Raw genomic sequence first — 16,337 nt, 5'->3', positions numbered from 1 at the left:
ATGACAACCATCACTTAAGCCCTCCGGGTACATCTTGTTTCTGAAGACCTCATCACTGACTGGGAGGGTCATCAAGGTCAATCCACTGGCTCTCACAAGAGATGCTACATGAGAACAACTAAAATGTACTTCCGCCAAAAAAGGATGAGGCGGTTCCTGGCCAAAGGACCAGAAGGAGAGGAAAAAGAAGAGGGAGGGATTGCTGGGATGCTTCCTTTGGCCCAGAGTTGACGAACACAAAGTCTGGCTGTGCGTGCCAAATTAGGTTTTTAAGCATTTTTTTTCAGGGAGGATTTGTCGCTAATCTAGAAAACCTTCTGGTAGGAAGTGTCAATACATCTGGTGCTGACCACTCCCCGTAGAGTGCAGGGATTAATGACCTAGGCTGTGTCCCAAATGGCACCCTATTCCCTATATAGTGCACTACCTTGGACTAGGACCCATGTAGGGAATAGGGTGGCATTTGCAGATGCAGCCCTAGCAATCTGAACCAACAACTGACTGACTTGTCCATTGAGAACACACTGGTAATTCAGGAATTAGGCATTTGTCTTCATTTTTTGATGACGAGATATCTGGCTAATTAGAATGTCTGAGCCGTCATGATGAGTGATACTCGTCTAGTACTAGACGTTCAATAATGCACTCATCTCGTTACCGCGATGAGGACGAATCAGACGGCAAAATGCCCTTGTTTAGACAACAATGGGATAACGCTAGAGAACCTGAGCGTCTCTACCTCAAGGTCACAGCGGTTCACTCAGAAGACGTGGTGAAGTCATCATCTGCATTGTGCCAAATGGAAGGGCATTCTCCGCACGTGGCAGCCACAGAATCATCAGCGCCAGGTACTCACCTGCGTTTCAGCGTCGTAAATAACCTCCACTCGCCCCGCCCGCCACTGACAATGGCTTTCACAGAGATGACTTCACGTCAATGAATTTAACTTATCTGGTCTGGAGTGGTGCTTTGTTGTAACACGGCCAAACGCTTCCACTCTCTCTGGATGTGATATATTGTTTCCCTTGAGAGCCTTACATACCGTGTGGTTCCACTACTCTGCATCTGCCTGGCCTGACTGCCTCGGTCCCTCTGTCCTGCCTCGTTCGTTCCTGGCACTTTGAATCTCCCCGCGGCAATGAAACGGCCCCAATCAAGGCCCCAAAACCCCCCACAAAGCAGCCAGACACAGCTGTTAGCCTGGCTAGTTAAATGCATTAGTGTGGCAGACTCGCTCTTCACTGCTCAACGTAACTGTACACTACAGTGTTGTGGAAGGAGGTACTGACTAGGCTTGGGCATTATACCATACATACTATATCCCGGGTATTTGGAAAAAGCCACGGGATGGTTTTTCAATACCGTCAAAATGGCTTCTTTGAAGTTTAAAAATAAATGTGAATATTTGTAGCTACTTTTTAAGTTAATACCTGCGGTCAAATACGTTAGGAGTGCAATTACGTTAGGAGAAAAAGCAGATTGTGTTCATTTCACCTGTCACATTATTTTACATTATGAAGCTTAACATAGTTCCCCAGAACAGTTCAGCCTGTCATGCTTTTGTAAATAGCACAACGGGAGAAAGTGGGAGCTGGTGAGTCCATAGCGTTTGATATCCATCGGCGAGTCTCTGGTCGTGTCTACACTTGACACTTACATGCGACTTCTGCTATCAGAATACGAAGATCGCATTGAATAGATGGGTTTAGATGCACAAAAGTCTCTTTGTGGTGTGATTGCGTTCAGATCTGTCTGACCACTTCAGGAGTTGGTCAGGGTTGCATTGTGTGTGGATTTCTCCTCAGTCCGGACGCAGTCAGGCTACCGAAAGCGCATACAGTGGGCGACGTCATCAGCACTCCTTCCACAAGTCTCCAGAAAAGTTTGTTTTGGGACCGAGGGGGACCTTTTCATTATAAACATAGGAGGAAACGCGTGGAACGTGTTTGCTGGACTCAAGTGCTAGCCAGCTAATCTTCAGAAAAACTTTTTTGTTTGGCTAGAGTTAGTCTAACCCGTTTGCAATCTCTTTAGCGTTGCTTGCTGGCTAGCTACAGAGGTTAGCTGGCTAGTTAGCTACAGTAGTAAGCTACTGCCATCAGTTGTTGCGTTATCATTTTTGGCCTATTCCACCATTTGTAGAATGCATACTGGCATTTGAATATAGCGCGGGAAAAGGGAATCTGGACACACTGTGGACACATTTAAATGTAGGTGTAGACGCATGACGTGTTCGGAATTCCATGATCAGAACTTTATGATCAGAATACTAAAGCTGCACGAACTGTCAAGTCTAGACACGGCCTCTGTTGTGTGTACAATTCACTACCAAATGTTTGCCATCAGATACCTTATAACGGTACAGAGTTATCTGTTCAGCTGCTGTTTTTTCTCTGTGCTTCCTAGTACCGTTTTTTCTCCTCCCCTCTGCTTTGTGTGCACATGCTGCTCTTCCTTCAAATAAACATGCATCACAACTTTTTCATTTGCACAATTTCTCTTGTTCAATTTCACTTGTACCCACATTTGGTAGCGTGCTTGTGTAACTTTATGAGCTGGATTTGCCTGTCTTTACAATTAGTTTGTCCATTTTCGCTTGTTAGCATTCAGCTAAAAGCGTCTATGTGACTTTGATATTACTTGTGCTAATTCTGTGAGCATTCTGGTAATAGATGCGCAACGGGCATTTTTGCGTTTTTAGCGCCCCCTTGTGTGCTATGCCGTGATACCATAAATCCCAGGATGCCAGAAGAACAGTACGATGGTATGAAAATCTGGATACTGCCTAAGCCTAGTACTGACTTCCAGACCAGAGGGGACAGAGTTTGCCTGGCTGCTGCTGCCAAAGGCTAACAAGAGCCTGGCAAGTGTGGGGGCCTCCTGGCCTCTCTTCCACCCACACAGGAAGTGAGGTCATGACATTAGCACTCCGCCGTGCTAGAGTGCTCTCCGCCAGGGCGCCAAGATCAGCGTGTTGGACGAGAGCCATTTTAAGCCCCCCTAACAACAACATACATCAAGACAGTAGAGCTACATAAAATGACCATGTATTTCAAACCTGGCAACACAGAGAGTGGAGTGCAGTTATTTGGTTATACAGGGCAACCAAGACCGGCCCCTTGGCAAGGGCCATCAAACGCAGTGACCGAATCAGTATCCACTATCTAAACTAAAAAGGCCTCACCACCAAAGGAAAGAAAAATCTATGCCAACCTAAGCAAAAACCCTCCTCTGATTTCACGCACCAGTTAGACGCGTACCACATGCTCCGAAATATCCCCACGCCTACAGCTATGGCTTTCTTCTCAGAGACAATTGAGGAGACCTCTCTAATTCTCTGCGATGTCATTTCCATCTCTCTTTTAAGAGTGAAATGAGCCTCGATAATAAATCACATCCCTGTTTAGAAGCAGAGGCAGCAGTCTGGCACGACTGGCCGACTAGAGCTTCCTGCTCCCCAGACCTCCCTCCTCTCTCTCGTTCTCTATATCTCTACATCCCTCACGCCTGTTAAAGGCCTGTCCTGCAGGGCCCTAGATGCACTTTGTGTGGTACAACAGAGAAAACCGCCCAGAGCTCTTAGCAGCTTCCCCACCACCTCCTCCACCACCACCAGTACTCTCCCTCTCTCTTCCCCTCTGTCTTTCCCAGCTGCACCAGCGAGCTGTTCGCAGTTCCTTATGAACTGCGGCCAACTGAGAGCCTGTGCTACTCCTGTGAGATTGGTATTACTCAGTGCCGGGGCTACGTCCTAGCCAAAGGGCTGCTCTCCGAAGCTGTACATCTCCCTGTTGTGGCTTGTCAACATGGAGAAAATCGTTACCAAGGCTAAGGCACTTCCATTCCACACGGAGGAGTAGGAAGGGGGGGATTGATTGAGACCAGGTAGGTACTGTGTGGAACAGATTGCCGGTAACTTTGTGATTTATTTTTAGGCCTCCTAGTGGACATGGTGGACCTTTCATTTGTTCTGTTAAATTAGGTCAATGTAAAATACAGAGGGCACGCTGAAGATGTCGTTCGAGAGGGACCAGATCAAGTGTCATGGCCGACAATCAGGTGGGGAAGTCATCCCTGGATCTTTGTCAAGAAACCGCTCTAATTAAGCCTAACTGAATAAGTATTATGGGGGAAGGCAATGGACATCCCTAAATAATTACTTTAGGAGATTTGCATATTATGCTTCCCTGAGTCCCTTTTGTTGGGAATAAAGAAATCCTATCTTAAATTACCTGCTTAGTACCTCTAGTGAGTTTGACACTTGATGAAAAGTGTGTCCAAAACAGAGTTAATTACTCACAAGTAGCCCCCTGAAGTTATTGTGAAGCGAGTTGCTTATCAGACATGTTTTTGTAATTACTCAGGGCACTGGAAATTAAATGAAGTGTCACCTCATTGACAACCTTGATTCAAAAGAGCATTCTGAATGAATTGGAGGGATTCTCAGTGGATGCTAGGCTTGGGCGATATACCATTTATACCGTACACTGGGGTATTTTGAAATACCGCCGAATGATTTTCAATACCTAAAACAAAATTACGAATATATCTTTTTTTAAATGTTTGAGGGTTGGGGGGATGCATGCTACGCCACTGTTTATAACGGAAAGTTAAATATGCACTGAACAAAAATATGAATGCGTAATGTGTTGGTTCGATGTTCATGAGCTGAAATAAAAATTAAAGAAAAGTTCCATGTGCACAAAAAGCTTATTTCTCTCAAATGTTGTGCACAAATTTGTTTACATCCCTGTTAGTGAGAATTTCTCCTTTCCCAAGATAATCCATCCACCTGACATATCAAGAAGCTGGTTAAACAACATGATCATTACACAGGTGCACCTTGTGCCGGGGACAATAAAATACAACTTTAAAATGTGACGTTTTGTCATACAACACAATGCCACAGATGTCTCACATTTTGTGGGAGCGTGCAATTGGAATGCTGACTGCAGGAATGTCCACTAGAGCTGTTGCCAGAGAATTGAATGTTAATTTGCTCTACCATAAGCTGCCTATATATTTTGACTCGGTAACGGTTGCTACAGAAACGGTATGACAGTATGAAAATCTGCATACCGCCCAACCTTAGTGGATGCCCATTGGAATCCTGACAATACCTGCTGGCCTTGGTATTGCCAGCCAGCCTACCTGTTTGATGCAGAAAGCAACAACACATTTTAAATGTGTATTGATCAAACCCCAGAAGCTTCTCTAGAACCAGGCCCATTATAAAGTTAACTTACCCCACCAACTTTCATTTAAGATCAACCGCTGTAGCGGCCTCCCAATTACTATCCATTCAATTCTCCATCAAGTCACTGAGAGACTGAATGGGGACAGTTTTAGGCCTAGCCACTGAATCTGAATGGTGTTGAACGCGGCGGGTCTCAAACTCCGCTCTATGTAAGCGTATGCTGAAGGAGGCATCCCACCACCTTCCTCCTGCCCTTTAATTCATTTCTAAGTGAAAGCCTGTGTATCATTATTCGCTCCAGCTCCAGTCGGCAGACACCGCGGCCCATGAGAGCCCGCGCCCCGTCAAGTTGAGGGGTGGTGGGGGGTGGAAAGTGGCGGAGGGGGATTCTTGGCAGAAATTCCCCACAAATTTGATGCCAAGAGCAAAATGGAAACCTCCCCTCATTTTCCTTTCCCCTTAATCCAATGTTTTCAAGCCCCGGCCCCGCCAAGGTCATTATAATCATAGAAAGTGGAAGGGCGCCAGTGACCCGCCATTACAGTAAGGTACAGAACCACCCAGCCATTGGCTGGTGGTGAGGAGGAAAGCAGAAGAGCACTCGGTCGGTCGGGTAGAGGCAGGGGCTAAAATCCCTCCATTTCAAATGCAGATAACCTGAGGAACCAGCAGAGGAGGAGACAGGGAGAGGAGAAAATGTCTCCCTCTCTCGCTCGCTCTCCCAGTGCCCCTGACCTTTTGCCATTCATGATCGGGTATCTCTCTCTCTCATTTATTTTTAGCTTACAATTCGTATCCATATCTTGAGTTAAAGCCTACTTCAACATTTATTCAGGAGATAGGCCCTATAGCATAAAGCTAATTCAGAATGGTTGCGAAATTATCAAGAGTAGAGAGAGGTTTAAGAACTAATATTTGGTGACATAACATAAGTATGACCAATGACCTAGAAACCTCTGGGCCTGAAAGAATGCTGCTTGCGTTGACAATATTTCAAAACCGACCTCCAGCATAATCTACACGTAAATAACAGGGTACTACTTTTACATGTAAAAATCTCTTTGCTTTATCCAAGTGATAATTTTACCGTCAATATTTACAGTAAGTAATCGGCCAATAGAATTCAACATAGATAATCATGCGCGTACCAAAATCATAACGAGTGGCCGTTTTCATTGTGCGCCAAAGGTCATGTTTACTTGTCTGAGTGAGGGCGCTGCACTGTACTGTGACCTCCATGGCCAGCTTGAGAGTATGTGTGTGTACGTGTGTGTGCCCTCTCTCACATGCCATGTATGCTAATATACACAGCATGACGCTTGGCCTGCACAGAGCACAAAGCAGAGTACACAACCCCAAATATCTAGACCTGCATGTGTCTGGGCTAAGATAAAGCACCTTTAGTAGTTTAAAGGCAATGTGTAATCGTGCTCTTTTCACCACAGGGCCTCAGTACAGATGCAGACATCTGAACTTCAATATTGTGCTTGTTTCTGGCACGTGACCAATCGGTGTAGGTGTTGTTAGCTGAACAATGAAAACAAACAGACAGTCGGCCAATGAGGTGAAGTGGCACTGACTTCCAGTCAGTGTGGGAGGAAAACCTATACAGAATAAATAAATAAAAGGTTGTCCTGTATCATTTTTGTGATTGAATAGTGTGAGAAGTAAAATATTGGCCACAACTTCTTAAAGAGAAAAGGCTTTCTCTTTGTTATTATATGAAATCCTGTAATTGATGCATACAATAGGCTATTACATGATGTAACATGTTTATAACATTAATTAATCCAGGAGTGTCAAACTCATTCCATGGAGGGCCTAGTGTCTGCTGGTTTTTCCTTTCGGTGAAGACCTAGACAACCAGGTGAGGGGAGTCCCTTACTAATCAGTGACCTTCATTCCTTAATCAACTACAAAGGATGAGCGAAAACCCACAGACACTCGTAAAACTAATTTCATGGAGGGCCATGTGACCTAACCCATATAATAGAACTAAATAGTTGGAGCCCCAGGGTACTGTATGGTGCGTCAGTCAGTGGAGGCTGGCGGGAGGTGCTATAGGAGGACAGGTTCATTGTAATGGCTGGAATGGAATCAAACACATGGAAACCACGTTTGACCATTCTATTTATTCCATTGCAGCCATTACAATGAGCCCGTCCTCCTATAGCTTCTCCCACCAGCCTCCACTGATGTCATTATACGCTACAGAGCATGACCTGCTCCGTCCACTCCAGCGGCGTTTGTAGGTACGTACATTCGCCGTCAGTAACATGTGAGTGAGAGCTTACTGTCCAAATATCACTCTCTCACTACTGCTCTCTCACCCAGCCAACCGACACAATTTCCCAAGTTCAACTCTGGGTCAAACACCCGAGCGCTGTATCAGTGGATGAGGAGAGAACGGTCTTATTTTGGGGATGTTTTATGACTCCGGGACTGGATATGTGGACGTTTGTAGTAGCCTAAATACTCACACGTGGAAAGAGGACACGAATAGCTCACACTATGGCACTACAAACGCTAATTTGATATTTACTGCACTGTTTTCACATTTTGTATACTTTATACAACAAAGTATACAAATCCCCTTTTGATCACAGCTAGTAATAGCACTGAACAGTTGCATTGTTTGACATTTAAGAAAGACTACACTGTGTCATTATGGTACATTCATTAAGTCATCATTGATTTATGAGATTAATTACATTTGCATACCAATATAACTCATTAAGCCATGTTCTTACGCAGGTCTTCAGGACATTGCACTACAGCAGGGGAAATTGCCACACTAAGCCAATTCCTCTGTGATCATTTTATCCACACATTCTACCTAGAAGTCATCCTCTAGCGGCCGAAGTGTGTCGTTGCAGCTTTTCATTATTGGACTGATAAAAGCACAATCTAAACATCCAAGCTACACAGGGTCAAATGAACAATATATATACCAAAATCGCACATTCTGATGTACATTCGGAGTAACGACATAACGAGAAATGGGGAAAGTGCCATTTCTCGTCTCTAGCCCGCGTTATTGATCGTAGTCTGTCTGCAATGAATGGCTGCAAAGGGAAGGAAAAAAAACTGAACTTCAGGTGACCGACCATGGCTTTGACATAGCCTGCATGCAGACATGAACCTCGCTGAACTGGGCGGAAGAAAATACCTCTGCTTCAAAAAAAATGATCTCCAGACTTTCAAGAACTCGACGTAAAAACAGAGCGAGCGCCTACCGAGGGAACCAATACACCCGTTTTGAGTGGTGAGAGAGAAAGTTAGACGTTTATATTAACAGAAATTTGAAGTTAGCTACCGAGCGTTGCTAGAAAGCGCTATTACTAGGAACACGGAGGCATGGTTAGCCCCGAGTCTGGCTTGTCTGATCCGACTGACCCTTCATTTTATTGCGGCCAGATTCTCAGATCCTCCCCTTTCTCCCCCGAAAGAGACTCGCTCGCACCAACAGATAAACGAAAACGCTCAGACATTATACCATATACAACCGATACACAAGCTATCTGACCGCAACCTTTAGGGGAAAGGGGACCTTTATCGATTATACTCGATTAAAGCCACGTACAGATCATGCACTCGCTGGCTAGCTAACGTTACTCATCGCCAACAACATGGCTGCCTTGCTCAGACCTAAAAAAGGAGAAATAACCTACGCCGTGTCTTTGTCTGTTTCACCTCTTTAACCCTAAACTACTGCGCAAAACACACGAAGACCCATTAAAATTGCACAAAACCAGCAAACGACTTACGTGAAGGCAGGCGTTTGGGTTGCTCCTGCTTCCTCCTTGGCATTTTCCCCCTTTTTGTCACATTCTCCTCCTTGTTTTAGGGATAAGAAGAAAAAAGGTTTTTTCCCATTGAGATTGTAGGCGAGAGTGATGGCAGGGACTGTATACCTGGCTTGTCCTCGCGGTTTAAAGTGTATTGTTGGGTATAGGACCACGGGAGGAGGAGGGTTCTGTGCTGTTGTTGTTGCCGTGTCTTGACTATGGCTGCTCTCTGTGTAAGTGTGTCTCCGAGCCCCTAACTAACACTAATGCAGGGATCAAAGGGCAGCAACAGCAGAGCAGACACACACACGCTCACACACACTAGCTCGCACACACGCTCTAGAGGAGCTCGCCCGCGATAGCAGCGTAGAAACGGACAAGGTGCCCCCAAGCTTACAGGGTGTATTGCTGACTGCAAAACCCCTACATATTTTTTAACATTTATTTGATCACTTCTATAAATAATAAATAAGGCAAAGATACTGAAATACAGTATCAGTACAGTATTTTTCATATTGATTGCATTTCATTTTTTATTTATATTACACATACATTATAAATATATTTTCAAAATGGGAAATGTACATTTCCTGAATTGATGAAATTATGGATTGAATAGTAATTCAGAAGCCCAATGGAAATCCCCAGTTTTCCCAAATAAATAATTATGATTAATTTGCATGAAACATACATTTGAAATGAACCCTTTCATTTTCACTCTTGCATAACCTCCATATTCATTAGGCTACAGATGCACACATTTCATTTCTTGCTATTGTTCTTATTTTTTTCAATGCCGTATGTCACATGAACTGTAAATAACTACTGCTATAACTTCCTCTGGTCTCAGCAATAGTGTAACTCTCCTCTGTGGGAAAAAAAAAGAATTAGCTAAAGTAGAAAACAACACTTTATTGCATTTCCACGTTGTGTTTTGTGTCTCATTGTACATGTAACAGCAATGGCGTTTACCTAAGAGTTGAGTTCACCCCCAACGTATCCCTCTGTAAATCATGTCATCTAAATTACTACATGTTTTACCCTTCATTTGTTGCATTTCCACGTTGGGTCATATCATATACATTTAATAACAACGTTGAAAATCGAAATCTCCATTCCTCTCCCTCGCGGTGGTGGCGTTGGGGTGAGTTTTTCACAGCGCAGCCTGTCCCGTCTCTCTTCCTGCTGCTGGACTCCTGCAGGCTGTGTTCACTTGGCCCGGCACATTCTTTCACACCTCTCGGTGTGTGAGGAGAGCTGTGTCTTCATCCCTCCATCCTGCCATCCCTCCATCCCTTGCCACCTCCTCCCTCTGAGAGAATAGTCCTAAATGGCACCCTATTCCCTATAGAGTGCGCTACTTTTGACCAGAGCCAATAGGGCTCATATGGCTCTGGTCAAAAAGTAGTGCACTCTATAGGAAACAGGGTGCCATTTGAGATGCAGATTATGAGAGGCGCAGGAGGCTCGTTACCGTGGCAATTAGCAGAAGCCCAAATTAGCCCTCCTGGCTGGACTGCCTGTATCATGTCCACAGGTGACACGGCCACTTTGCATTTTTCTAATTAGGAAAGAGCATAACATGATTAAAATGTCTATTATCTATCATAAAGGTCCAGACAGAAGCGGGACAAGTCCTAGTCAAGTAACAGTAATCAGTAGACATATGTAGAGAACTCATGCGAGTCACATGACCACATTAGAACTACAAGAAAGAGGCCTAAGGAATGAGTATATTCTATTGTGAAAATGTATTTTCAAAAAATATTTTTTATTGTCAAATACACCGAATAAGTGCAGTGAAATGTGTTGTTTTACAGGTTCAGCCTTGGTAGTACGGTCAGACCTGAAGAAAATTAGGGTTAAGTGCCTTGCTCAAGGGCACATCGGCAGATTTGTCACCTTGTCACCTCGGGTATTCAAACCAGCGACCTTTCCGTTACTAGCTCAAACGCTCTAACTGCTAGGCTACCTGCCGCCCTATCTGTCATACAGTGTGTGTATAGGCCGAACGTCACATATGGAAACGTGTGTTATTGTCTAAAAGGTTCTGTTGAGGAAATCCAAGGTTAGTGATAATTCACAGTACATAGTGCATGTGCATGGCAGTAGGTTGAACTCTAGTGTACCTCCAGCCTCTCCACTCCTGTGTTGTGTTGAAAGGGACTAAACCATAGGGTGTCTGACACCAGTACAGGCGCAGGCATGTGTGAATATCTGTGTGTGTGTGTGTGTGTGGACAGCTGGGGTGTGTGCCTCACCTGCACCAGCAACTGAGCACTCATAACAGGGGACCAGGTGTTGACTGCCCACCTCTCCCTCCACCCACGACCAGCATGGTCACAGCATAGTTGGAAACGAGGGGTTAAATGTTCACTGTTGCTTCCATCCTATTCGTACTGTACAGTCAGTCTGAAGCCAGATTGTTTCTTTTCCTGCTGTTGAGACTATACTGCATGTAATTACATATTAAAACATCAAAACATACTTTATATCTACACCATAAAACATGAAATATACTTTAGTAGCCTTTAGCCTATATCTTATCAGGCAATCTGTTAGACATCTGTGAAAGTCGTAATTACAAAGTTTACAGATGATACTCCTGATGAACAAGTGAAACTAAGCCTTCTTTGACAATGACATATTCATCCAGATCATTTGACACAATAAACTATGTCAACTCATGGAGAGAGAAAGAGAGATACAGAGAGGAAGAGAGAGAGTGTGGCGGGCCGCAGTCATGTTTTTGTTCTCTGAGTAGAGGTTTGTCACCATGGCGAGGTCACAGTCTGTTCTCTGACCCCAACAATGCCAGGCCGCTGAGGTAATGCTGGCAACAAGACAATCCGCTGATAGTAGCCATGGCAACGCCAGCATGACCTCACCCAGGGTTGCACCTAAAGGTCAAAGCTCTGACATCGTGCTCTATCAACGGTTCCGCAATCTATGTCAAATGTCTACGTTAGAATAACAACAGAGTAGGGAAAGTGAATCAATCAAAAGTGGCTTTTAAACTTCATTAGTGTAAGTGTTATTCATAATCACTTTTCTAATTACTTGGGAATCTATCGATGGGCACAAAACACATTTGCCACGCCTAGGCCGCAGTCAGTACTGCCCATGAATTTACATACATACATAAATATTAAATAGTGCCTAAACTCAATACAAATCGAACAGGGAGGCCTCATCACACCTGTCACAGCTAATATCTTTTCTCCTATACAATAATATATCATAATATATAATATAAGTAGCACAGTTTGTAGGAAATAAAATCCCCTTAGCTAATTATATTTCCTTTAGCTTTACTGATAACTGCCGTTGTTCCGCTGCTTTTAAAAAAATCTAATTTTGTCAGTTGGCATTAATACGACTTATTAAAATGCTTCCCTGCAGCGGCGTGGCAGTTAGCGAAATGGAAATTTCAGGTGCTTCAGCGGAGGATAGGGGAGGTGGATAAAGAGGAGTTTCTGTCTCAGGGTGCATGAGCCTGGCTTCTCCACTTTCTGCTCTCTCTCTATTCGTACTGTCCCATGTGACCTGGTCTAAGCTAGCTATAGCGCTAGGCTAACACTAGCTGGATGTAGCCTAGCCTTGGGGTAAACCGCAACATCTGTCCCCTGTCCAGCCGCGACTGTCGCAGGCTGATAAATCCTCAAAAGGTGGCTGGTGCCAGGGTTTTCCGGGTATATATACAGACACACACCCCTTACACCAGGCAGGTCACCCGTGATTACAAGTCAGTATTCGACGTCCATGGAAACCGGCCACTAGGGGCAACAGTGAGCACTGTTACCTTCACATAGGTTTTGGTTTTGCTAGGGTGTTGCGGACAGGGATGGAGGATGGGCGTAAGCATCCAAAGGAAGGCAAGTTCAAATCCAGCAATAGAAAGTTGTTTTTGATATTTTTGTTTTAAGCCTATCCCAAACCTTAATCCTTACCTTAACCATTTGGAGTTAATGCCTAAACTTACATTTGTTTGAACAACTTCCACATTTTTGTCTAATTCTGACGTGAGACTGTGAGAGCTGGTAGCTCACACACCCCTCCCCTTCTGCTCACCCCAACTACTACTCCATATACCTCAACTACTCCATACACCCCAACTACTCATACACCCCAATTACTCCATACACCCAACTACTCCATACAACATACACCCCAACTACTCATACAACCCAACTGCTCCATACACCCCAACTGCTCCATATACCCCAACTACACCATACACTCCAACTACTCCATATACCCAACCTACTCCACACACCCCAACTACTCCATACACCTCAACTACTCCATACACCTCAACTACTCCATACACCCCAACTACTCCATACACCTCAACTACTCCATACACCCCAACTACTCCATACACCTCAAATACTCCATACACCTCATCTAACCCTAACCCCCCCCCACACACACACACACGTTTGTTTTACTATATTTGTAGGCACCAAACAATTGATTCCCATTCAAAATCCTATTTTCCCTAACCTTAACCCCCAAACCCTAAACCTAACCCCTAACCCTAATTGTAACCCTAACCGTAATTGTAACCCTAAACCTAACACCTCAACCTAAAAAAAATCCCACTTTTTCCTTGTTTTACTATCCTTGTGAGGACTTCTGGTCCCCACAAGGATAGTCAAACCAAACCACACACACACACACATTGTCCTTCATACAAACACAGACACACACACTTGCTGCCCTCCCCTCTTGCTCCCTCCTGCCCCCCCCCTCCCCCCGCTTCCCTTCACCTGGCCTGACGCTGGACACACACACACACAGACACACACACCTTTCCCTAGCTGGCCTGACAGTTTGACAGAAGCAGGTGGCCTCGCTCCCTCTCTTGCCCTCTGGCCTTCCGAGCTCTCACCCCCGGTGGGGACGTTTGGGCGTAGAGAGGGGCCGTTGTCGCCTCGCCTTGTCCTCCCCTGACCAAATATCACAGGACAGGAGAGAGGACATGACTTAGGACACATCCCAAATGGCAACTCATTTCTTTACACAATGCACTACATTTGACCAGAACACTATGGGCCCTGGTCAAAAGTAGTGCTCTATATAGGGAATAGGGTGCCATTTGGGACAGAGCCTTACATAACACCCCACCCACCGTGCTTTGGTTCAGTCTAATACTGTAGCTTCGCTCACTCCAAAACACACACACAGGCACACTTTCTCTCTCTCTGCGACTGTGTGACAGAGGCAGGTGGCCTATTTCCTGCCCTATGACCTTCAACACTTCCCCTGTAGTAGGGAGACAGTCACCATACTGCAGACACACACACACAGATAGGAGGAGTCTAGGTTGCCCCTGATGAACTGGGGGAGAGGTCTTGCTAAGGCCCCAGGGGGGAGGGGGGGGGGGAGGGGGCAAGTGTGGGTCCTTCAACTCAGAGAGTTATTTTAGCCTCTGGGGCAGTCCTGACTAGTTGAAGGGTCATCCCTAGAAGGTTACTTAACATGTATACTGTACTGTACTGTATGGCCTACTACGGTAACACCCGTGGGATGATTTTAATTTAGGTTCAATTCATTGTGTGTGTATATCCTTGTATGATATACTGTATCTTTGTATAACGTGACACTGATAATGTTGGATGCAGTGTGTGTGTGTGTCATACAACGTGCTACACTGGTGTTTATCTGTATGCCGTTGTTTGAGTGTATGATATGTGTCTCGCTGTGTGTGAGTGTGTGTGTGTGTACCTACTGTATGTCAGGGGAAGAGAGCCCCCTGATTACTGCCAGTCCATTGTGTAAATGGAGTGCGCTGAACATGTTCTGATAACTCTAATGTGTTCCCAGTCCCAGCTTGATTTTATTGCCATGCTCCTAATAGGATATTGCCACTATCGCAATTTGGATTAACTTCCGTGCCGCTGCTGTTGAACTGACTGACTGAGTGTGTGTGTGTGTGTGTGTGTATGTGTATATGTGTGTGTGTGTGCGTGGTTGCGCTCCATTAATTCCTTATCCAGAACATTCCTCTTATTATGACCCCCACTATTTATTTTCACAAATACAAAATATTGCCAGCATTTCAAGTTTTTTTCTTCTTCTGAATAAAAATATATTTAGGAAAAACATGTGACCTGTGAAACTGGAGACCTGTGAATTAGAAATGTTAAAATGATTTAAGTGTAACCAGCGACTGTAAATTAAATATAAATAGCAATGCATGAAAGAAAATGAGTGCTAATAAGCTGGATCGTGGTGTGAAAGCGCTCTAACTCATATTTACATTTTACTATTAGTACTATTCATGTTGACCTTCCACTGGCAAAGATAAATAACACACACACGGGTAACAAAACACTGGTAGTGCAGGCGAGATGTGCTACCGACATGTTTTTGTCTGTGAGGAGCATGGTCACTCTCACTCACAGGGAGTCTGCGTTTGTTCTCTCTGTGGTTCCTTTGTCTCAGCCCACCTACACTCCTCCCAGGCTCCTCCCCCTCCCCAGCCAGTCGTCCAATGGCGTTGTCTTCAGGTGTTGACCTTATCGGGTGGAGGTCAAAGCCAGGTCAGGGATCTGTTGCTAGGCTACCATCAGATAACTGCCGGGGGTTGGCACTTGGCAGCCGCTTGCTGCCTGGGTAGCTGCTCTCTCTGTCATTCACTGCTTGTCATGTAATCTCATTCATTTGCAGACAATTGCCTGGACGTCAGAAAGGCTATCTGCTCCATGCTGTTGTAATGAAAACACATTCAAATATTAAAAGCGGCCAAGCTAGAGCCCCATTACCAGCCAGCTCTACTTGGCATTGGCACACATCCGTTATTATACGATCATGCCAATTGTCATGTGGTAACGTGAACCGTTTAAATAGGTAGTGTTGGTGACTGCCTTTGTCAAAATGACAGTATGGTGGCTGGCTGTCAGGACTAGGTAAATTACACTGTAAAAGCCAAAGGGTGTGTCCAAAATGGCCCCCTGTTCCCTATATGGTGCACTACCTTTGACCAAAAGCAGTGCACTATATAATGAATAGGGTGCCATTTCAGAGGAAGACAAAGTGAAGGATTATGGGAAAGTAATGTTGTGAAATGGACGAGGAGGAATCGGCGTCTTTTCATTAGCTTTATTTGATTAAACCCACACTGCAACATAAATTTGATATTCATCTGGTATATTGCATTCAAAAGGAAGACCTGAGGCATAGTGTGTGTGTGTGCATTTGTTTGTGCGTTTGTGTGCATTATATGCTCATGCAAGTACTGTGTGTGTGTGTGTGTGTGTGTGTGTGTGTGTGTGTGTGTGTGTACTCATTCTTGTACAAGTGTGGTTACGTGCTCGTACAGAACAGGCAGTGGTGGTAAAAGCAAT

At 44.7% G+C, this 16,337-nt stretch overlaps 1 protein-coding gene across 1 annotated transcript in view; it reads right to left on the bottom strand.

The window, feature by feature from the left end:
* Positions 1-9,332, bottom strand: part of znf827 (zinc finger protein 827) — a 120,016-nt gene extending 110,684 nt beyond the window's left edge. Inside the window, exon 1 of the mRNA XM_071407482.1 lies at positions 8,965-9,332. Within this exon, the coding sequence (XP_071263583.1) occupies positions 8,965-9,007 (43 nt within the window). The 5' untranslated portion in view covers positions 9,008-9,332. The remainder of the gene's footprint in view (positions 1-8,964) is intronic.
* Between the last annotated feature and the right edge of the window lie 7,005 nt (positions 9,333-16,337).

Source organism: Salvelinus alpinus, chromosome 6, assembly GCF_045679555.1.
Source record: "Salvelinus alpinus chromosome 6, SLU_Salpinus.1, whole genome shotgun sequence".
Taxonomy (NCBI): Eukaryota; Metazoa; Chordata; class Actinopteri; order Salmoniformes; family Salmonidae; genus Salvelinus; species Salvelinus alpinus.
Note: the sequence above shows the minus strand (reverse complement) of the source record. Positions and strands in the feature narration are given on the sequence as shown.